Raw genomic sequence first — 23,025 nt, forward strand, 5'->3', positions numbered from 1 at the left:
AGGTAAGTTAGGAGCTTCATGATAGGCCAGTTCTCTGTTGGAGAGCTTTGTGATTTGAATTGATCATGCAGAGCAGAAGGGCATCATTCAGAAAGATAACAAATCAAGTAAACAGGATGCATTTACATTACATTTAGTAGACGCTCTTATCCAGAGCGACTTACAGTAAGTACAGGGACATTCCCCCGAGGCAAGTAGGGTGAAGTGCCTTGCCCAAGGACACAACGTCAGTTGGCATGACCGGGAATCGAACTGGCAACCTTCGGATTACTAGCCCGATTCCCTCACCGCTCAGCCACCTGACACCTGAGGATGCATTGCTTAAGCTTACCTTCAGATGTAGAATGTCGACTTTGGCTGCTGCGTTGAGTTTCAGCGTCTCCTCTTTGCTCGTTTTCTGCTTCTTGGCCTCTTTCTTCCCCTCATTACTTTTCTCTCCCTTCCTTTTTTTTGTTTTTGCTGGTTCATGCGTCTGGAACAGGTTGTCCACCTCAATGTGCTGTCTCACGGGTTTCGCTGTAGTCTCTGCTTTCTTGCCCGTCCCTCCACGAGGGAAATCCTCATCCACTGACGCCATAGTTGATATTGATTCAATTGCCTGTAAAAAGAAATCAAATAATGTGTCGATAAAAGAAACGAGTGACAAACAACTACGAAGTGTCCGCTAGTTTCAAGCGAAAGCCATGTCTGGTTAGGTTGTAGATTAAACAAATTAACGGACAAACTAACAAACAAGACCTTATTGACAAACATTCTTTCAATATTTTTCAACATTGAAAACTAGACATCTGCAGCAACTCAGACATAAAGTTATAGTCAGCTACAAGCTACTAAGAAGGTGCCTGTAGTGTAGGCTACTGAAAATATACCCTACACTACAGTATCGTTCACAACATATGCATTCATGTGATGACTGGCTAACTAGAAAGATAGCCGCATTAGCTAGCTTGCATTCCAACTAGACAACATTCAGTGAGAGAAATAGACAGCCAAAACAAAACACGGTTCCAACGTTTCTGTAAATTATACGTGTTTAAAATAATGTAAAATGTATTAGCATACAGTTAATCCTTACTGTTGTAATCCACTTCTCAATTTGGTATCCAAACTCACATGTGTTGATCACTACCACGCCATGTTTCAATACCGGAAAGGTACCGAGATGGGCGTTTCAGTAATTGACCATTCACCACCCAAAGATAAATGATTGACGTTCTGATTGCCCTGCCATTAACTGTTATTCTTCAAAGGGGCGGTATTTGTAATCGTTGACGTTTATTTGGCCCTATCAAACTGCGTTTCCTTACAACGTAACAAGTAGGCGGGATTTCCTGATAAATCTAGCATTGCGGCCTCTGCTGAAGGGCACTTGTTCAAGTCAATTCACAAGGGTAGTGTGTGCAGAAGGTAAGAATTGTAACGAATAAAAAAATGTTTGTCCTATTCACGTTTACACTGTTCAGTAATGCATCATTGTGGTAGCGGTCCCTCCTACATGTGTTAATGTTTTGTTTAATCGTCTGTTAATATAAACGATATGTTTCAGCCAGCTAGCTAGCTTGATGGCTAGCAAGCTACTACTAATACTAGATAGTCAAGTGGCAACTCACTCAGCCTGTTAGCTAGCTAGCTGTCTCAATGAAAGTCAAAACAGTATTAGTATTAGTATTAGAGAAATGTCTACAAATGTGCATGATCTGGGGCTGACGTTGATTCATTTTTAAATTATGTATAAACACCATCTAGCTAGTTGTCAATGGAAATTACAGTGTAAAGATTAAACTAATTGCAGCAGGCCGTCTCTGGGCTCGTGGGTTGTCAACCAGCGAATTCATAGGGGACAGTCTATTCACTTACACTTATGTAAGACTACTCATCTCATGCTTTAATCTGTAACAACTGATTTCAATGTGTCGATTTTATTCCTCTTATATGCACATCAGGATTTAGCATTACTCATGTTCTTCAGATATGGGTATGCGCGCAACCAGTTTCCCCTCTTGCCCTCTGCAGTCACCCACAGAATTGTCATTGTTGAACCACATGCAATGCTCATTAAGTGATTTACTTCCTGTAGGACCAGTAGACATTAACCATGGGCGGACACGACTCTGGATCTCAGCACCAGTTCACTGGCATTGCCAAGTACTTCAACGCATACACCATCACAGGAAGGAGGAATGTAAGTTGTGGACTTCTTCTCACAAAGTTGGTGTTGCAGCTATATAAAAACATTGTTTATGTTTGTAAATTATGCTTCTTGAAGTTTGGTTCAGAGTGTTGTGTGAAACCCTATTGAAAGTCAGCCGATGTTGTTAGTTTACCAAAAGGTCATGTGTGTTCTGTCCCATTCCTAGTGTGTATTGGCCACCTACGCCAGCATAGCCGCCATCGTCCTCCTATTCAAACTGAAGCCCAAGAAGCAAGCAGCGATCACCAACTGATCATGTAAGCATAACTGTTGAGATGACGTCAGCATCTCAGTAACATTTTATTTTTTACCTTCTGAAACCAAAGTTGTTCATATGAATGGCATAGATTTATGTATTCGGATAAGGGTGGGTGTTCAATCCTTTATAGTAACACATGTATTATCCTCGCTTTCATCTCATGTTCACAAAGGTACTTTTGTTGCAGGAAAACCCTTTTACACCCATTTCCTGTCTTGTTCTTGTCTGTCTTGCAGGTGACCTGGCAGTTCTGTAGTATAGTTTGAGCTGGTGGCAGCTGGATGTGCTTGTTGTAATTATACAACCATTTATTTGGTATTAACATGTTAACAATAAAAATGATATCGACATAGAAAACTTGTTTTTAATTACACAATATGCACTGGTATAAAAGGCTATACAGCTATGACAGCCAGGAACATTTAGGCTGTGTTAATGGCAGTGGTAAAAACATGGTTTCGAAATGGCACTGTTTTTAGGCAAGGGGTGTCAGGATCTCAATTCTTTTTTTAATTTATTTTTTTTTATGTTGTTTGATGGAGCTGCATGTATTTAGCAAGCCAGGGGTCGCTTTGAGATGAATTAGCAAATTTAGCGACTTGTCTTCCTTCATTGCCTTAACTATGCTGAGCTAATAATGCTACAGATTATTTCTCATTGCCATCGGAAAGACATTCACAAGTTGGGTGTCTACAGTCAATTCAAATGGAATATATTTCTATTGTAAGAATCCTTCTTTGGATTGGTAGAATTCCTGTCCCTTCCCCCATCATCAAGTAAAGTTTTCGGAGGAAAACAAGAGGTGATCAGTTATAAGAATGTTCATTGTCAGCAGCCGTACAGTTTCTCAGCAGGGGTTGTAAGCGCCTGCAGCGAGCAGTAGATTCCTACGGGTGAAGTGGAGGTGTATGACGGGGGTCGACTTGGTCAGGTAGGTGCCCAGTAGAAGCTCCTTGGAGTTCTCTGGTAAATGGATGTGACCCGTGGCCATGGTGAAGTCGTCGGTCTCCAACTCGTCGAACGCCTTCATGGAGTCCCATAGCTTGACGGTGTTGTCCATGGAAGCTGGAGAAGACACACAATTTCACAAAGTGAGAGCGAGCAGCTTTTTGGAGGGCCATTGTTTGCAGCCAGTTCAGGTTCAACAGGTGCTAGGATCTCTGCATTTGACTGAAACATGTTCATAACGGCTATTTTGCTGGGATGTTATGAGGCATCTACTGGGATGTTATGAGGCATCTACCTGAGGCGAGGATCTCTCCGTCTCTGCTGAACTTGAGGGAGTAGATGGTGTCAGTGTGGCCCTTCAGATCTCCTATCATCAGGCCGTGGCCAATGTCCCACAGCAGCACTCTGCCATCAGTGGCTCCAGACGCCATGAACTTCCCGTTGGGTGAGAAGGCCAGGGCATGGATAGGGCCCTAAGTAACAAAAACACACAAAAAAAATAAGGTCTAACACCTTTAAAGAGGCCTGAAGAGGGGGAAAAGTCCTTCCAACAAATCAAATTTGGCATCACAACATTCCAAGAAAGTTGACCTCTGACCTTGTGACCGGTTAAGATGCGGACGCAGTTCCCCGTGAGGATGTCCCAGAGGCGGATGGTGCGGTCGGCCGAGCCGGTGGCCACGTAGTTAGAGTTGGGGTGGAAGCGGGTGCAGGTGATGTCCGCCAGGTGGCCGGCGAACATACGCAGCGGCTGGTAGTGATCAGTGGCCCACAAACTGGTGGAGAGGAGGGGGAACGAAATGACTCGTCATTAGTCGTGGGAGTCAGATGGCTGAGCGGTTAGGGAATCAGGCTATTAATCAGACGGTTGCCGGTTAGATTCCGGCTGAGAAAAATGACGTTGTGTCCTTGGGCAAGGAACCTCACCCTACTTGCCTCGGGGGGAATGTCCCTGTACTTACTGTAAGTCGCTCTGGATAAGAGCGTCTGCTAAATGTAAATGCTACAGATAAGAGCTCTGGGAGAGCTACAACGATGAGGCGATTTGCATTTTCAGAAGAAGTTATACGCAGGTTCTTCATTTTTTATGGACTAATGTATATAAGTCTATGCCATATTTGAAGCTCCTCTGTTGTGTAGTATTGTATGTGGTAGCTTCTTTATGTAGCGACATACAAAGTAAGTCTATGCAGGATGTGAGGGCGCTAGGTTCGTGTTTTTCCAGTCGTACGCCTCGATTCTCACCGTGCCACCCTGTCGTGCCCTCCAGAGATGAAGTAGTACCCGTAGGGGGAGAACTGGGTGTCCCAGACGGGGTAGTTGTGTCCTTTGTACCCCACCAAACAGGTGTACGTCTGGAGGCTCCACAGTCGCACGGTGCCGTCCTCGGAACTGGACAGCAGGTAGTTCCTGGATGACGCGGGGGGGGATGCAGAAGAGCTTGGATGAATTACAACATGGAAAGGCAGAGTCGTGTGAGCGCACTACTTTCTGTGTTCTCGTCCTGGTTGTAAATGTCAAGCACTGATCCTGGTATGGCCACTTGCTAGCTCGCTAACCAACAGATACAAAGGAGGAATAATACAGTCGACACTGACAGACACTTTGGGATTGGTTTAAGAGATTCCGAAGCGAAAGAACTTCACGAAGAACGTGAACACTTACAGAGAGAGAATGAGAGGGTGAACATGGCGTAACTTGTGCAGTCTCACCTGTCAGGGCTGAAGCTGATGCCGTAAACTGGCCCGCTGTGCCCGTAGAGGATTTTGGACTCGCTGGCTGTCTTCTCATCCATGATCCTCTCCAGCACATCGTCAGACTCCTTGTCTATCAGACTGAGGTCTTGGGTGGAGAAGAGCGTGGGAGGTCAACAATGAAGGTCAACTATCAGTATCAGAAGTGTATCTACGTGTGCGGTTTAAGCACTGGTTTTTGTTTACTACTCAGAGACATAAACCGGTGGGTTAGGGCAGGAAACTAGAAGGATGAAGGAGAGTGTTTATGTCGTAGCTGGAGGGGTAGTCTCGGGGGGGTAGTAGGAGTGTTTTACCTGCTGCTGACTTGACCCTGCGCAGCTTCTTGGGCGTTACGCTCCACACCCTGACGGTGGAGTCCGCGAAGCCCCCCGCAATCAGGCTGGAATCGTCCGTGAAGTCCACCGCCGTCAGACCCTAAAGGTCAAAAGGTCACAAGGATAGAATGCAATCGTCAACGGTGTTTCGGGGGTCAACAACAGCAAGCGTCAGCTGCGACTCAGTTCTAATAGTGGTTACAGTATCTTTCGAAGAAACTTCAACGTAGAAACACTACACACAAATGTTATTGAACTATGTTAAACAGGCCTATATGTTGTTTGTACGAGGCAGCTGCCACAGCACCTGGTATGCGTTGAGGAAAGAGTAGAAGCAGATTGAGGGCAGGTTGTCCGGCCCCAGTCTGATCTTCTTAGTAGCCTCCTTCATGTTCATGATTTTGTCCAGCTTGTCAGAGTCCTTCAGCTCTGGGAGAGGAATCCTACAGGACAGAAAAACACGATTAGAACTCCTATGATCTTAAAAAATAATAATAATTGGGGGGATAGTTCATGAGCATACATTTTTCGGATGTGCAATGTCTTAGCCTGTGTCAATTTTGAGGAAAAGGAGTGAGGGATTCTACAATGACACAGATTCTAAAGGGATCATTCCCTTTTTTTTATGTAAACATATGCTTTCAGTTAGTAAGGACTAAGTAACTAACGACGTGTGCTTGCTGTTGCTAGGCGGAGGCCTCTCTACTCCACCTGTTCTGCTGGGGGGCGTTGGGGTCCTGCTTCTTGCTCTTGTTGCCCATGCTGTCCTTCTTGGGCTTCTTCTTCTTGGGTTTGCCCTCCTCGTTCTCCGCCTCCTCGTCCTCGTCGTCCAGGGGCACCTCGATCTCCGGCTCCTTCAGCAGGCCGTAGAACACCTGGAAGCGGGGGGAAGGGAAGAGTCGCCACGACGACGGCTTTTGTTAAGTTTACGAATTACGGTTCGCTCTTCTAGCCGTGCGATCCTCGAGTCATCTACCGCTCTCTTTCTCTCTCTAAGGCAACACAAGCATCGAATCACCAATACACGCCCCCCCCCCCCCCTACCTACCTACCTTAGCTTTGTTTGCATCCCTCTTGCCCTCCCCGGCCAGACTCCCGGACATGGCGTCGATCTGGCCCTTGCTGCGCGGCATGCCGTCGAAGATGTCGATGTAGAGGTGCTCCTGGATGATGTTCCAAATCTGGTTGTTCTGGCGCTCCTGGAGGTGCCTCTTCAGGAGCTGGTACGAGTCCCTGGAGATCCTCAGGACGAACTTGCTGGTCCTGAAGTCCAGCAGGGTCTCGTTGCCCTTCATGTGTTCCTTCTTGGTCAGGCTGGAGAGGATACGCAGGTCCTCCTCGTAGTAGCACTCCTGGTCCCCGCTGAACCTGAAAAGAAGGAGAGACGGAGGGCAAGGAAAGAGTAGAAGGTAAGGGTGTTGGTCAGTAGTACACAGTGAGTTAGGTAGTTTGAGGTGGATAGTCATTCAAGGGAGACTCGGCCCAGAAACGTACTTTTCGAAGAAAGCCTTTGCCTCCATCTCGTGGTTGTTGTACACAAGTTCCAGGTACATGTGGACGAAGAGAGGGTAGAAGACCTGGGACAACTCAGCTCGGTGACAATCGAGAACAGACTCGATAAACTTCTTCAAGCCGCTATAGTAGACTTGGTATAGTGGGGGATCCCCCTGCTGGCTGTATGCAGACAGGACAACGTTGACGTCGGGTTGATCCTCACCGCCTGACGCCGGCACTGTAAACAAAACAAAAACATGAATGACTACATAGTTTTGGTCAGATACAAAGCAAACTAGGTATGGGTAACTAACATTTTCATGTATCTAGTGTTATGATAACATTGCGACTTATTTGTGATTTGCATAACTAGCTTCTGGTTTACAATTGGCTACGCGTTCTATTTCCCCCCCCAAAAAAGACGTCTGTCAAACTTGTCTCATTCATTCAGAGTGTTTTTTCGCTTGCAACTATTAGCCATAATTAAATGAATACTAAAGAATTATGCTTTAAAAATCACGTTATTAAGATGTTGATAATCTAAATAATTGCAATGATATGCATAATCCCGACCTTTTGTTGGCGCCGGTGCCGCTGTGGCTGGGGGAGCGGCGGTGGCTATGGTCACCCGGTTCAGAAGAGAGTTGGCATCCCCGCCTTCAGCATCAACATTCACGGTACTTCCCAAGCCCGATCCTGCAGTATCCGATACCTTTGAATCATCTGCATCATCTGATAAACCGGCTTCACGCCGCAAAATGTCTACAGACTCCGACAATTTATTTCTCTTGAGAAATTGCAACACCGCTAGCAAGGTCTGCTGATCTTCGGCCCCTGCAGTTAAAGTTTTCGTTGTTCCGCTAGAAGACGTGGCACCAGGAGATGAAGAAAGTACTCCTCCATCGTTTGCATTATTGTTTCCTGACCCATCGTTTGATGGTTCTGTTTTAATATCTTTTTCACCCTCCGGGTCGATCTGACCACCTTGTACAGCCGCCATTTTCGAAATGATGTGCGCATGTGCAGACAAAATAAAGGGATCGTCACTGCTGAAGAACAGACATTCTGATTGGCTCTCAGAAAACGTTTGCCGCAGGGTTGTCAATTTCTAGTGGTTTTTATGGAGAACGAAACTCATGCATATTTATGTAGCGTATTCATTGCAGGCTCAGTTTAGAACAAAGTAAATGGAACAGAACAACTTTAGATTGTATGTGTAATCTCTTCCAGATAGACAAACCTTAAAACCCGGGAACGTTTACACAACTATACTTCTGGCCAATCTAATTCCACAAAAATTCACGAGTAAAAGTTGTACTTCACTAGTTTGCTTTTAGCATTGGGCAGTTAACCATGGGCCCCTAGATCAACAGCCCAGAGTTGTTACAGTGGGTACAGTGTACCCACTGTACACGATTATAGACAATTCGACTGTATGTCTGTTAGAATTCAAACACAGTTCACCTAATCATAGTAGAACAGTAGAACATTTATTTGAGCATGACTTGGTAACAAACAACATGGTACAAGGACTGCATCGAGTGCTTGGTCATGGTTGCATCAGAGGTTTTATACCTCTTAGTACCAGATGATGGCAGTTTGGTTCCATCCCAGCCTCTCTTCTCTGTCTACTAATGCTAGCACACCACAGCATGGCCTCTTCATTGCTGATGTTATCATTGACAGGCCGTTAAACCCACCCTGCAATCATTCATCACTGCTTCGTTGTCACATTCACGACTCAGAGACACATTTCTGGTGATGTCAAACTGCTTTGTTTTTCTCCAGCTTCTCCTTCTCCCACTCTCTCCATGCACTGCATGTACCCAATCACTTTCCCAGCAAGGTTTCCCATCTCTATCTGTGTCCATAATTAATCCTCTTATCCTACACTGCTTATCTGACCTCACCTTCCAACTGTTTAGAGAACTTATAAACCAAGAGATGTTATATTTAGGCCTATTTCTTCATGAATTTGCCTAACATCTGTCAGCATGTATCCTGACATGGTTAAGTCCAGCGCACACATGACTCCATGCTCGTTCCAGCATTAGGAGAACCAGTGAGCATGCCTGTGCATTTCAAACAAGGATGAGTGAGGGGCTGTATCGATTGCAACAAGGTGGCGTTAAGAGTAATCGGTCACGTGTTATTTAGTTGCATGAATGACACGGAAAAGGTCAGTGATTTATGTCACTGGGAGTCATGTCAGATGAAGAGACGGAAGGATTGAGGGAAGGATGAGGATGGAGGGAAGGTGAATGGAGGAGAACGAAGGTGAGAAACAAGGGAGGAAAGGTGAGAAGGAGATATCAGATTCACCGTGTGCCTTTGCTGAGGGTGCACTTCCTGTAGAATCCCCCAGACTCCAGAGTAACACGCCTGATCCCATCACCTAAGACTCAACCAGAGCAGGAACACACAATGCACCATTTTCTCTGCAAGGGGCGAAACAGCGTCTGTTTTCAATTCAGGTTTTTTTCCCAATAAAGGTCAGATGCTGTATAGTATATATTGAGAGAGATGCCGAATAAGTTCCAAATGTTTCCTTCCTAGAAGTTTGAGTAAAATGTTTTTAGCACCCTGCTGTTCTGCTTGGACTCATCCCAGGTTTTTGTTGTCAGTTCCTGACACTGTTTTGGCTCACCTTTTTGTATCATAACCACCAAATACCTTTCCAGGTGTTGGACTATGTCTGAAGTTCCACTGCTTGTCATTCATTGACTAGCCCTACAGAACCTATCTAACAGCGCCAACTCAACCTCACATCGTTATTCTGGGAGGCGTCAGGTTTATCATGCAGGACCAGGGTCCTTGAAGGATGCGGGTGCGGAGGAGGAAGGAGGAGGAGGATAGACGCAGCAGGGGCACCGCGTTTTGTTGCATAACAGCTGCAGCGTTCCTGCCACATGGACGGGGATGAGGAGGAGGGGGGGGGGGAGGGGGGGTGAGCAGGAGCAGGAGGAGCAGAAGAGAGGGGGGGGGGGGAGGGAGGGGGGGGAAGAACACACGTGTCAGCCCTCCCCCCCGGCTCAGGGCGTGGCCACGCGCTGCAGACCCGCTGGAGCTGACAGGGCACACAGCACGCCCGCTCCTCCTCCATGCCCTCTGCACCGTCCAGGGCTCTAAGACAACTCACGGGGAGAGACTGTGTGTGACTCTGCACACAAAGACACACCTCGGAAGCAGGACACGTGCCCCTCAAAGGACTTGTAAGATAACAGTGAGAAAAAAATAAGATATTTTTATTTACAACACCAGGACACGTTGTCAAGGCATGTCTGTTCTGACCACACGTCCTCCGACTGTCTTGGGAGCAGATCTAGTATTTCGACAGCTTTCACCGCAGCCTCGTCCTGCAGAAGCACCAATCCTTGAGTCTTTCTAGTCGGTGTGTTTCTGCGCTGACCCATGGGGGTGTATAGATCCGCTAGCTACTGCGGGTTCACGCCTAAAACACACATAAAAAGGCCACGGTTATTGATTGAAGATCAATCACTGTTTGGCCCCTCGTCTCCGATAGCAATTAACGCAACAGTGGTGCCCCGCGGCTTGTCGCAGTACTGAACGCTGCTCGCGTCTGACACCTGCCTTTTTCTGGAACGTAGCACAGATTGACTGTGTTACGAGGTGTCCTGTTGTGACTGCGTTACGAGGTGTCCTGTTGTGGCCGTCAAACACAACACTGCTTCTCTTTCTGTCGTGATCTCTACTGGTTCTAAAAGGACAACAATGTGGACATTTACAGAAGGTGTGGTTACATGAGTTGAGAAACTAACTGAAACAACAAGGAAGAGAAATAAGAGGAGAATTAAAAAAAAACAACACCTTGTCCTCCATGCGTAGTATAAAGGGCTGTTAAGCCGCCCAGCAGTGTTGACACTAATAGGAAATACAAGAGAGTAATTACTTTTTTCATTTGGGCATTCAGTGAGTTTCTGTTGATTTGTGTATTGGGCCCACCATTGCTGCCAAACGACGTAGTGAATCAAAGCGAAGCGAGACAATGTGGTTAGGGGTTTTGTGTGTGTGTGTGGTGGAGGGGTCTGTTTCTCTTCCTGAGGAATGAGTTTGATAGTGATACGTTTGAAAGGTCTCTACATTTAGGCAATCGTGTCGCTGGTGATAGATAATGTGGTTGTTAGGTGTGGCCCAAACCTTCAAGGCTGTCTGATTGTTTCCTAGGAATATTGAGTGAGAATGAGAGAGAGTGCTGCAGTGTTGCTGATTTACTGTAACACAAGGCAGCTCGAACAGAACTGGGGTGTGATTGTGTGTATGTACAGTGTGATGTATGTGTGTGTTTGTGTGTGTGTGAGAGAGAGAGAGAGAGAGAGAGAGAGAGAGAGAGAGAGAGAGAGAGAGAGAGAGAGAGAGAGAACGAGAGAGAACGAGAGAGAGAGAAAGAAAGAGAGAAATGAACAAAAGACATAACATTTGATATTACGCCTGCTTTGCATTATTCTCTCGAAAGGTTTACTCTTTCTGTGTACGTGTCTGCTGTGCCTGTGTTTGTGTGTGTGCCGTTTGCATGCACCCGCCGATACTCCGTGAGTCACACAGCATGTTGGAGATGCATAGGGAGGGCGCAGAGAGGCGCATATTCACTCTCATCCCCCTCTCACACTTCAGGATGACTTGCGCCGGTCACACGCTGGGTGTCAGACCGAGCCCACCTCTTCTCTCCTCCTCTCTTCCTCCGTCCCTTCGCGTGCACCACCCCTACAGCGCTACCCCCACCGCACCACCCCCACCGCACCACCCCAGCGCACCACCCCCACAGCGAGCTCAGGGTGTGGCTCTCTACAAGACACACAGCAACGGCAGACACGCCAGAACACCAGGAACGACTTTGATCTCACACATTGTTCGCAGAGAGATCTGGATCACTGTACAATACATGATGAACGTTCTATTTTACTATATAATTGAATCAAATGTATTAGTGCATTGACTCTATTTAAGAGTTTTGAGTTAAAATGCAAGCAACTATATAACTTGTATGTTCAACACCAGTAACTACGTATATATATATATATATATATATATATATAATGTACATATATAATATTGAATACACAGCTCCCAAGAGCTCAAGTGCCAAACTTATATTGCCCTTGACTATTTATCATATCTAATTTAGTTTAATTTATTCACACTAGAATACTGATGTGATCTGTAAGACAGGGCTTGTGTGTTTACACAGTTAATGTGTTTCTGGAGATTTGAAAGAGACAGATCAAAGGACTGTTCCCTGAGTGAGCTGTGATTCATGTGCCTCTAAAGCCGTCACGTTTAAAATCTGCCCATAAAAACACCTGCTGATGAGATCATTTAGATTTGTGATACTGTATGCGTCGCCCAAGCCCTAGATGCTGAAGGATCCTGATTCTGCAAGTTTTCGGTGGTTTATTCATTTGATATCAATCTGTCATCATCGGATTAATATACCTCATGTCATAATTTCCAGACTGATTAATAGTCTACAAGTATTTAAGTGCTCTTGCTCTCCTTGAATTTAAATCAGTTGGAGTAGAGTCAGTAAGTGTGTGTGGTTGTGTGTGTGTGTATGTATTTTCCCGGCTGGTGGAGAGCGTTACCCCATGCTGAGACAGATAGCTGAAGCAAGGGCGTGGCACCACCCTTTTCCCAACTCCTACTTCTCCAATGTGTGTGTGTGTGTTAGTGTGTGTGTGTGTGTGTGAGTGCCTGCTTGAGGGCATGTGTCCGTGTATGTGAGTTTGCGTACATATACTATCGCGGCAAAACCACACGCTGTGTGAAACGGATCCAATCCTGCGCTGCCTCGTACAGAACACGCTTCCTCCTGAGATGGAGTTTGCATTTGGCCAAAACGTCGCTTGGGCCAAAACGTGTTCTTCAACCGCAGGTAAGCATGAGTTTAAAACGCGCCGCGTGACCACATGGCTTTAGCATGGCACAGCTGATGTCCAGCTGAAATCCGCCTTTGATCCGTAAAACGGTGTGGGAGACTGCCGGCCAGTCTCTCTCCCTCACTCTGAAATGCCCCCCCCACCCCCACCCCCCCTACTGTGCTGCACAAGATCAATAATTCATGAGGTGTGAGACTCGCAGATGAAGCAGAAAATGCCCCAAGTGAGATTGGGAGATAGGAAAAAAAGGGGAGAGGGGGGGGTGGCATAGAGGAAGGGGGAGAGGAAGAGACACAGGACAGAAAGACGGAGAGAAAGAGTAACAGTTACAGAAAAAAACGGTGGCAGGCAGATGTGGAGATAGTTAAGTAACAAGAGAAGCTCGAGATATGGAAAAAGTATGCAGGAAGAAAAGGATAGAGAGAAAGACAAAGGGGTGATAGCCCAAAGGCTGACCCTGAGCCCGAGGCACACCTTTATCATCATCTGAGGAGCGAGAGGAGGGACTCCCATCACACCATCGCTAATCCCAGCCGACAGACGACTCAGCGAGGCTCAGAACTCATCCAGCTGCTCCCTGTCTCTCTCTCTCTCTCTCTCTCTCTCTCTCTCTCTCTCTCTCTCTCTCTCTCTCTCTCTCTCTTTCTCCCTCCCTCCCTCCCTCCCTCCCTCCCTCTGCAGTAATTTGCACCTGAGTCTCATCTTGACTGGCGGGTCATACCCTTCATCTTCCACTCTGGCAACCCACATCGCAGTGGTAATTGGTTATGGGCTGGGTTGCCAGGTTGAGGGATGAATGGTGTCCCCATTGTTCACCTTTGCCTCACGCTGACCTCGTTGCTTAACGGGCTGCCTCTAAACCAACCAATAGACCACTTGCCTTCTCTCCTCTGCCTCCTTCCCATGGCCTTCCCCCTCCACCCTGCTCTCTCTTGTATCTCCCTCTTGAGAATCAAGCACCACACCACCTGCTCTTTGCCTGTGCGTGCGTGCGACTGCGCATGCACTCACCTGCACACGTACTTGCGTTCGCGTGGGTATGCGCGCACATCTGCTAACGTGGCGCGTTCACACGCGTGTCTGCGTGCGCGGCGTGTATCGTTGGATGTGTGTGTGTGTGTGCGTAGTGCGCGCGTGTGTCTGTCTGAGCCTTTTGCCCAGTGGAGCGTGATAATGGGTGTGAAGGCTGAGCTCTGGGACTTCTCGGAGTCTCAGCGTTGAGGGGAGATGTGGGGAGTCTGCATTATTCAGCACACCCCCAAACAGAGCACTGGTGGCTGGGCACGAACAGTCGGCGGTGGGGGCAGAAAGAGCGCGGCAAACCCTGGGAGGGCCGCGGTGCATCGTGTGGACAGGTAGGCAGATTGACAGGCTGAAAGGTTGAAGCAGCGATGGCTCAGTTTATCATGACGATAGCACCTCTCACTGGGCCAGCTTATCAGACGGGCGGATACCGTTTATGGCGAGTGGGACGTCGGATTGTGCGCGACAGCGGCGAGAGGATCCGTGCCCTCTCACCTTAGGGTTTTGTGAGCAACCTCTGTTTTTTTGGTTTGTCTCTTTCCCTGTTTCACTCTGTCTTTCTCTATCACTCCCTCTCTTTCGTCCTACGCGTTTCCGGTAGAGAGAGATCTAACCAGGCACTTAGTCAGATGTCGTCCCCCCCCCTTCCTCAACTCATGTCCTTTTAAACACAATGTTCGACTATGAATAATGCAGTTCCTTCTCTTACCAACAAGCCGTCTCTCTCTCCCAGTCAGAACCCTGCACGACACACTACCTCACGCAAGAACAGGAACAACAGCTCTACAAGCCCCATTTACACAAAGCCCAACAAACCTATTCCTTTTTCCGTAGCTGACTTCCGGAAAGATTGCGTGCTGGAATGAAACGTCATGTTTCCCGCGAGCGATAGACAGTTTGGTTTATTTAAATGTTGCACTCTTTTACAATCAGCTATACATCCTTGACCTTTTAATTCTGTTTGGGTGCAACCCATTTACCAGAGCCTCGTCTGGTTTAATGGTGCTGTTACGATCACGAATAAAGCTGCCCTAAAATGACATCCTACTTTACGTTGAGGGCTTTTGTCTCAAACACTCACTCCCTCGTAGATAGTCTCATTTGGGAAATTGGTCTCCTCCTCGCTCTGGTAACTATGGCGATAACATGTCGTTGCGCCCTCCCGCCCTCCTTTTTTTGGGGATTGACAGGAACTGGGAGGGTGAGATAAGGAGGAGGCGGTGGAATGATTCAGAAAAGGTCACAGCGTGATGACTGAAAGCCTGTCCCAATGGAAATCCCCATGTCAACGCATAATCAATAGTCTTATACGTAAGACATAGGCAGTGAACAGAGCTCATGCCTTGAGTGGGGATGACAAGGAGTTTTTGTCACGTAACATTGGATTATCTGATCTATTATTATGTGTCAAATTATGCTATCTCTCATCATGTTCAAGTCATTTAAATCGGTGCTATAACTCAAGTAACTCAGAGTAGGGGGTGTGTTTTCTCACTGTCTTGAGGACCTCGTGTTGTAGCTGTTTTGGGTGCAGATCGAGGGGGTTTCCATGGCAGCTCTTTAAGGTTTGCACAGTCCAGAATGGACGCCATTTTGGTCGAGTGGCTCAAAAAGCTAGGTAGCAAGAGAACCTCCAGAGACTGGTGGGTGATGGGGGGAGTCCGACCCCACAGACAGACACGGATGTGGGGGAGGGTGACAGAGTTATGGGTGGTGGGTCTCTGACTGTCACACTCTGCTGGTCTTGATCTGAAAATACAATTGTACGCATTCCTTTTGAAGCGTGTGTGTGTGTGCATGTGTTTGTGTGTGTGTGTTGGTGACGAGTCACCAGGGACATTTTTTCATTTTGGCTTACTAGTCAATTTATTACATTGGATGTATTGATTTTCACTCTGAAGGCTGTGGTGGCGGGCTGCTGTACGAGCGAAAAGTAACTCATCATTCTTATACACACACGAACACACACAAACCCAAACACAAATGCACTGGTGAGCACACAAACACACACTTGAAAAAGTCCTTGGTTGTGCTTTGTTGTTAGGTAATATGACCCTTGGTTGTCCTTGAGTGTGGGAAGGGAAGATGTGTGTGTGTGTTGTGTGTGTGTGTGTGTGTGTGTGTGTGTGTGTGCGTGCGTGTGTGTGTGTGTGTGTGTGTGTGTGTGTGTGTAAAAGAAGGAACAGAGAAACAGAAGGCGAGGGAGAGGTTTCTGGGTTTCCTTTGTTACAGAGGGAGTGTGAGGGAGGTTGGCTGAAGGAGAGCTGGGGCGTATCCCAGGGGACAAGCCATCCTTTGCTAACAAGGTGACCTCTTATACTGACCGTCAGATCCTCTGCACGCCACACACTCTCACACACACAGGTTTGTCTTAACACTCTGACACACACAGGTTTGTCTTAACACTCTCACACACACAGGTTTGTCTTCATTTCCTATGGTGAGGACCGACCATTCACTCCCATTCAAAGTTGTCATCCCTAACCCCTAATCCTAACCTTAAACCTAAATGAAATTCTAACCCTAACATTAATTCTAAGTGTGTATTAAAGTAAACTAAAATGTTTATTAAGTAAACATCTACATTCTTAAGTGTGAAATTGAGAAATCACCCCTTAATAACACTTTGTAAACAGAAATAGATTTGGTTGGTAATTGTCTTATATAAGTTATATGAGTCATCTAGTTTGATTTCATATTCATCAAGAGATGTAAAGTATGCTATCAGATGCAAACCAATTATGATGTCACACTTTAGCCCTTTTTTCAAAGACTAGCACAGAGAAGTGAAGACTCAATTAAATAATTTTGCATGAAGCGATAAGACGTTTCCTTCCTGGCTTCTTTTTTTTTATTTAAGAAGTTTCGGCTACATTCCTGAATTAAGTCATCATCTCAAATTTCGCCACTATGAGGTCATTGCGCAGCTAGCATCTCTGGCTATTGGAGGCTAATCTTGAGTTACTGAAGGTCTACATGTATATTTATGGAGCTGCTAGCGTCTTGGCAAAATTCTAAATCAGAGCCATTAGTCTATCATTTGCATTTCCCGGAACTATGACGGACGTCGGGGGTGTCAAAACCCATGGTGATGGCGTTTTAATGAGGGCGAGGGAAGGAGTTAATTAAAAGCAGAGACAATATTTCACCTTTTGCAGAAGGGAACCTTGGCAAGATTGCCCGCTAGATAACATGGCTACAGTCAAAGCCAGATCAATTTGGACTAGGAAAAGTTTATGAGCAGCTCTAGGTGTCAGATCTGAGACTCATGTGAGTTCATCTCCTTCTCACCTCACACTTGTCACCCACACTCCGACACCCCGCTGTCTCAACTCTGGAAATCAGGAAATTCTGACAGACAGACAGACAGACAAACACACAGACAGATAGACAGGCAGGCAGGCAGGCAGACAGACAGACAGACAGACAGACAGATAGACAGGCAGGCAGGCAGGCAGGCAGGCAGGCAGGCAGGCAGGCAGGCAGACAGACAGAGGCAGGCAGACAGACTTATAGACAGATTGAAGTACTTGCTAACAGTACAAGCCCTTAAATTGTCTTCTAATTAATAACGGATCTTGCTCTATCGATCAGCTCTCTAATTACAACACTTTGAACGTTATAGATCACCCCCCACACACACACACACACACATTTACTCCCCATGCTTTTACTCTAGTTAAATTTGTCAACATCCAACACCCACTGGTCGACACACCCACCTCAAGCTGGTGTAAATCCCCCAGGCCCTAAGCCAGAGACCCATCTAGCTCATTTAATTACGCCTATATTGAGATAATGGAATGCTTGGAATGTGTAGCCAATCAATAGCTGTTTATGTGTGTATACGCTATACCAGTCTTCTGGCAGCCCTGTGTCAGCACTTTACTAGTGGGGAGAGAGAGAGAGAGAGAGAGAGAGAGAGAGAGAGAGAGAGAGAGAGAGAGAGAGAGAGAGAGAGAGAGAGAGGGAGAGAGAGAGAGAGAGAGAGAGAGAGAGAGAGAGAGAGAGAGAGAGAGAGAGAGAGAGAGAGAGAGAGAGAGAGAGAGAGAGAGAAAAAAAGGATAGAGAGGGAGAAAGAAAGAAGGAGAGAGACATGTTTCCATGTTTCTTATGTTTGAGCATTTTATCGCATTGATTTGAGTCAAACTGTCACCTTGGCGTATTTACCGTACGCCTGCGAACAAAGCTATTATAACATTGAAGGTTAAATTCGTCACATTTGAAGGTAGAGAGAGCGAGAGAAAGAGAGGCTGCTCTGAGTCTGCTGTGTAAACATGCTGTGCTGCATTGAGGTGCAGCATAGTGGAGGGGGGGGGGGGGGGACTAGGGATGTGCCCTGCAGAAGGCCGGCTTGCATGTAACCATTCTGAGTTCCGGTGAAGCATATTGCAGATGTACTCACGAAGCAGTTTATGTATGTTGCATGAGAGAGAGATAAAGTGAGAGAGCGAGAGAGGGCTCGAGAGAACGAGAGATACAGAGAGAGCCTGAGAGAGCTGGAGAGAAGAAGAGAGAGAGAGAACATGAGAAAGAGAGAGAGAGGAGAGAAAGAGAGACTGCACAGTCAGGAGGGAGATGAATAAGGGAGTAAAAGTGGATGACCATTCAAAAAGTTTGAATAATGAATATCAGCATTGTGTGTGTGTGAGCGTGTGTGTGTGTGAGCGTGTGTGTGTGAGCGTGTGTGTGTGAGCGTGTGTGTGTGAGCGTGTGTGTGTGAGCATGTGTGTGTGAGCATGTGTGTGTGAGCGTGTGTGTGTGAGCGTGTGTGTGTGAGCGTGTGTGTGTGAGCATGTGTGTGTGAGCGTGTGTGTGTGAGCGTGTGTGTGTGTGTGCGTGTGTGTGTGAGCGTGTGTGTACTCCCCCTTGTCCCATAGCTTCTTTTACTCCTTTCCTCAGCGCAGGCCTGCATCATTCTAAGGGCGGTGGCCTGCCCTGAAATGAATCAGGATCCTGGTCGTAAATCCTTCAGGATTTCAACACAGACCTATGACACAGACTCTACTTGTAGTCGCTGAAGTCTGGGTCGACTCAAATGAAAGTTAAACTAAACTCTGTCTCTGTAACTGTAAACAACTATAAATGTAAACAATTCATCTTTTCATCTCTACATGTCTCACTTGCGTGGTGTGCAGTTGTTGTCTCGGCCTCTCTGCACAGCGTATGTTTGTCATTACACTCACCATTGCAAATTGGCTCCACAATGTAAACAACAGCTGCCCTATAATGTCTCTCTGCATGGCTGCTTCCTCTATAGAGGATACTGATTGATACTACTGAAATGATAAACTCCTACCGTGTCATATCCTGTAATAACACCCACCCACACACAATCTCTCTCTTCTCCCTGGTCAGGAAAATAATCGTCTTATTAATGTCTGGCCCTGACACTGTTGGGCTTTGCTCGCCCTGGCCAGGAAATCAAAATCCCATAAAGCCTATTGGTCATCCATTTGAATGATGTTTCATGATTGGCCACCATTCACCCGTGACCATGTGGTTGAATTGACTCACTTCCCGAGACAAATCACTCTTGATGTGTTCTTCAATGTGAGTCTATCACCAAGCTTCCTTTGGCTTATAGCTGCCTTTAGGTTAGCGCCTAGCACTAAGCTTGTGTTATACCATTGCATCTCACTGACAGGCTTCAAGGTGAAAATAGACATTCTCATCGTCAGCCAGAAGGGCACTGGGGAGATGAGATAGGATCATTGTTCAGCTCCCAACACATCTCACCGCTCATCCCGCTTGCCTCCTCTCTCTCTCTCACTGGGGAGAGGTAATGTTCAAAGAAAAGAACAATGTCGACAATGATGACTCTACGAGACGCTACTGCTGAGGAATGCCCATGAAGCTACGAAGAGCAATTTTTTTCAGAGAAGGCTAGCATGACACGTTGCTAGCTAACTCGTATGATAAAAGGAAAAATGCTATTCTACCAGCTAGCTGCTGTCATTAAAATGACAAACACTGTAGTTGTAGGGGCATTGAGGTAATCATTTCAGTTTAAGGAAAAAAAAGGGTATCTCTTCACTCTTTTTAAAGAATGGCTGCTTCAAGATGCTTTTCTGTCTCCTGAGATTCATTTCTGAAAGACAACAGGCAGTTGTTATACTTGTATGTCTGCTTTAACCAAAACAAATCTTCCAGCTGTCATTTTCTGCAAATAGGAAATGTGTTAAAACACACAAACAACGCGCTTGGCTCTTCTATCTGACTGACTATCTAGTGTTTTGTTTACCAGAGGCTGTTGTAACCCTAACCAGCTTTCTTCATTAGCAGGTGTTGCACTGCAGCAAATGAGGTGCGAATAGAGGATCGCTAGTCTTTTAGAGAAAGAAGGGATTAAAAAGAGGAGAGATGAGTCAGCAGAGACAAAGGACAGTGCAGCAGTTTCTGTCTTTCTTTCACCTGCCTTCTCTCTCCTCTTGGTGTTCTCTCTCTCCTGTTCTCTCTTAACTCTGCTCTCTCTCTCTCTCTCTCTCTCTCTCTCTCTCTCCTCTCTCTCTCTCTCTCTCTCTCTCTCTCTCTCTCTCTCTCTCTCTCTCTCTCTCTCTCTCTCTCCTGTTCTCTCTTCCCTTTGCTTTCTCTCGCTCTCCCTCGCTCTCTCTCTCCCTCTGCAGTAAAACATGCATGGCTTGTATGAGAAATATGACTCAGCAGAATCCACAGACACGCACGCATACAGGAACACGCATGCAGAAGGTGTAGTCACCTTTCTGCCCTACAGTTGTACTGTACACACACAATGTATCATTTGACAAGCTGTTAACTTATGTTCTCATCTCAGCGAGTGAGTTTAGTGCTCACTCAGTCACTCACACGCGCACACACACACACACATACACACTTGTGTGCATGGAACAGCTCCCTGGGCTGTGAAAACATCACTCTAGGGTTGACACTTTCATCGGGAACAGATTTATCTAGTCATTAGCTACACCTCCAGTGGCATGTGATGGTTGTTCCTGCAGCAGATGAGAACTGCAGTGCTGCGTGTCCAAGGGCGTGTCCAGGCGTACCCCTCCTGGTCCACACTCTCATCTGAGGGGCTGAGCCAAACTGAGCAGGCGGTGGTGGAACGCGAACAGAGTTCGATTCCAACAGGAGAACGAGCGCCGTTGGAACATAAATGCTACGCACGACGGCCCTGTCGCTTGGTTGAAGGGGCCCGGATTTCTGGTGGTCGAGAAATACAGTTGTTACGGGGTGTTGTTTTCCCCCCCGGGGGAGGGGTTTAGGTGGCAAAGCTGAAAAACCCGCGTAGAAAACATAGGGAGGGAGGCACTGACGGAGTGGTGCTATTAATAACCTGGAGCAGAGAGTTCTCCAGTGTAGTTACAGCTCGTAAGAATGTGCTGCGGTACCTTGGCAGGCATGCCGTACACCACACACACACACTCACTGGCTCTGTGTGTCTCTCTCTTTCACACACACACACACACCTGAGTATAATCGTCCACCACCACCTCTGCCACTCCTCCACCTGTTTAACAGCTGGACTACTGCATCTCTGAGGATATATGCTGCTAATGACCACCCAGGCAGGTCAGCGGTTATCCAAAGATGGTATAATTAAACCATGAGGTAATTCATCGCAACCAATAAGAACAAACTGCGGTTTCTGGGTGCAGAAATGAGTGACTAAAACTGGTCAGGTTATTGCCGATTCTATAATGTTTTGTGAGAATTTCCAACGTCACAACTGTTTGAACATTGTTATGAAAAAGTAAAGTGCATTATGAGACTGAATAGCTGTGCTATTTAATTTCATGGCGTCTGATTATACTGTATGATCTCTTTCAAAGTATGTGAAATCTAGGATTTCTGAAGAGCAGCAACTCCATCATCTCACTCAAAGTGACCTGAAACGTGAAACTCAACGCTTTGAGCTTTGGCATGGTTAGGTCGTTAGGCAATCTTTTTGATGTGCCCCAAATCCAATCGCTGTGCCCTTTCTCTGTACCAAGCCAGTCACTTGTCTATGCAGTCACGTCTGTCCATGAAGTGTCACTGGGAATTGCCACTCCCAGGGAATTCTAACAGCGATCCTGTTTCTGGCTGGTCCAGCCCACTCAGGCCTGGTCATTTTGAGAGAAAACAATCAACTTCACATTGACCACAACTGGGAAACATGAACTGTAAATACAAGAAGAAAAGAACGAGCCACAGTGAGTCACCTTCCGGACTCGTCCTGTGAGGCAGAGTTGTTTTCCTCTGAATCCTCCCTGTGTGTTCGCAGTAATGAGTCCCACCTGAATTGGGATCCGAAAGATTCGGGTTCCTCCCTGAGTTGTGGCGTTGACATCGAAAACCCCACTGCAGTGATTAAACCAAAAGTGTAAGCTATTGGCTTAGTCAAAGATGTTTTCTTTGTGTTAATTAACCTGATGTTGCATGTAACCACAGTAGATGAAGGTTACATCTCCAGGCCCCTGTTACGTCAGAAAGAGCAACATTGTGAGGAAGGGTTCAACCGAAGACTTAAGACGTCTTAGAAGACCTACACTTTCACTTGAGTCGACCCAGAAAATATGAAAATCATGAGGCATGTTCACAGATTAGCTTTAGAGTACCGTGTGTATTTAAGAACACACAGGAGTATTGTTTAACTTATTTAACTTATTCTCATGGTGGCACAACTGTTGAACAGACATTCAAGAACGTCAGACATTCAGGAAGACATTCAGACGTTAAAAGACAACAAAGGCAACAGCTCTCATGAAAACAACTTTAGCTAGTCAGTGTTTCCGGAAGACACGTGGTTTAAAGTCTTCATTTTCCTGCATGTTCGTATCTCAGGAGTGCTGAGAGACACCCAGCTGGGCCCTATCCTTTTGTGGCTGCAGGTGTCTACAAAAGTTTAAAGTACACAAGAAAAAAAATACACATGTACTTTTGACAGAACATTGTCAAAAAATATCCACCTGTCTTAACATCTCCACTGAGGTGTTCCAAGTGTGATTTGAAAAAGAAACAGCACTGCCTTCCCCCTGCGTGAAAAGAGGTGGGTGAGATCTTGTCTTTGATCCCAGACCCAGGGGAAACCTGACTGGCTGCGTTTACGTATTCCATTAGATTCCTTTCCTATGATATTCTGGTCTTCCAGCTCCTCAATGTACCACTTGCTACTATTCCGTTT

General features: G+C 46.4%; 3 protein-coding genes across 3 annotated transcripts in view; 1 reads left to right on the top strand and 2 right to left on the bottom strand.

The window, feature by feature from the left end:
* Window positions 1-1,225, bottom strand: part of pdcd11 (programmed cell death 11) — a 14,526-nt gene extending 13,301 nt beyond the window's left edge. Inside the window, 2 exon segments of the mRNA XM_062447831.1 lie at window positions 332-598; window positions 1,114-1,225. Of these exon segments, the coding sequence (XP_062303815.1) occupies window positions 332-577 (246 nt within the window). The 5' untranslated portion in view covers window positions 578-598; window positions 1,114-1,225.
* An 89-nt stretch (window positions 1,226-1,314) lies between these two features.
* atp5md (ATP synthase membrane subunit k) lies at window positions 1,315-2,807 on the top strand. The gene is made up of 4 exons (XM_062447852.1): window positions 1,315-1,407; window positions 2,078-2,182; window positions 2,358-2,448; window positions 2,687-2,807. Exons 2-3 carry the CDS (start codon window positions 2,096-2,098, stop codon window positions 2,442-2,444), a joined length of 174 nt encoding a protein of 57 aa, XP_062303836.1. The 5' UTR covers window positions 1,315-1,407; window positions 2,078-2,095; the 3' UTR covers window positions 2,445-2,448; window positions 2,687-2,807.
* Window positions 2,801-7,983, bottom strand: taf5 (TAF5 RNA polymerase II, TATA box binding protein (TBP)-associated factor). The gene is made up of 11 exons (XM_062447839.1): window positions 7,537-7,983; window positions 6,964-7,201; window positions 6,522-6,837; window positions 6,181-6,344; window positions 5,777-5,912; window positions 5,449-5,569; window positions 5,111-5,240; window positions 4,644-4,808; window positions 3,997-4,174; window positions 3,694-3,871; window positions 2,801-3,515 (listed from the first exon to the last, which is right to left on the bottom strand). Exons 1-11 carry the CDS (start codon window positions 7,961-7,963, stop codon window positions 3,298-3,300), a joined length of 2,271 nt encoding a protein of 756 aa, XP_062303823.1. The 5' UTR covers window positions 7,964-7,983; the 3' UTR covers window positions 2,801-3,297.
* Between the last annotated feature and the right edge of the window lie 15,042 nt (window positions 7,984-23,025).

Source organism: Osmerus eperlanus, chromosome 22, assembly GCF_963692335.1.
Source record: "Osmerus eperlanus chromosome 22, fOsmEpe2.1, whole genome shotgun sequence".
Classification (NCBI taxonomy): Eukaryota; Metazoa; Chordata; class Actinopteri; order Osmeriformes; family Osmeridae; genus Osmerus; species Osmerus eperlanus.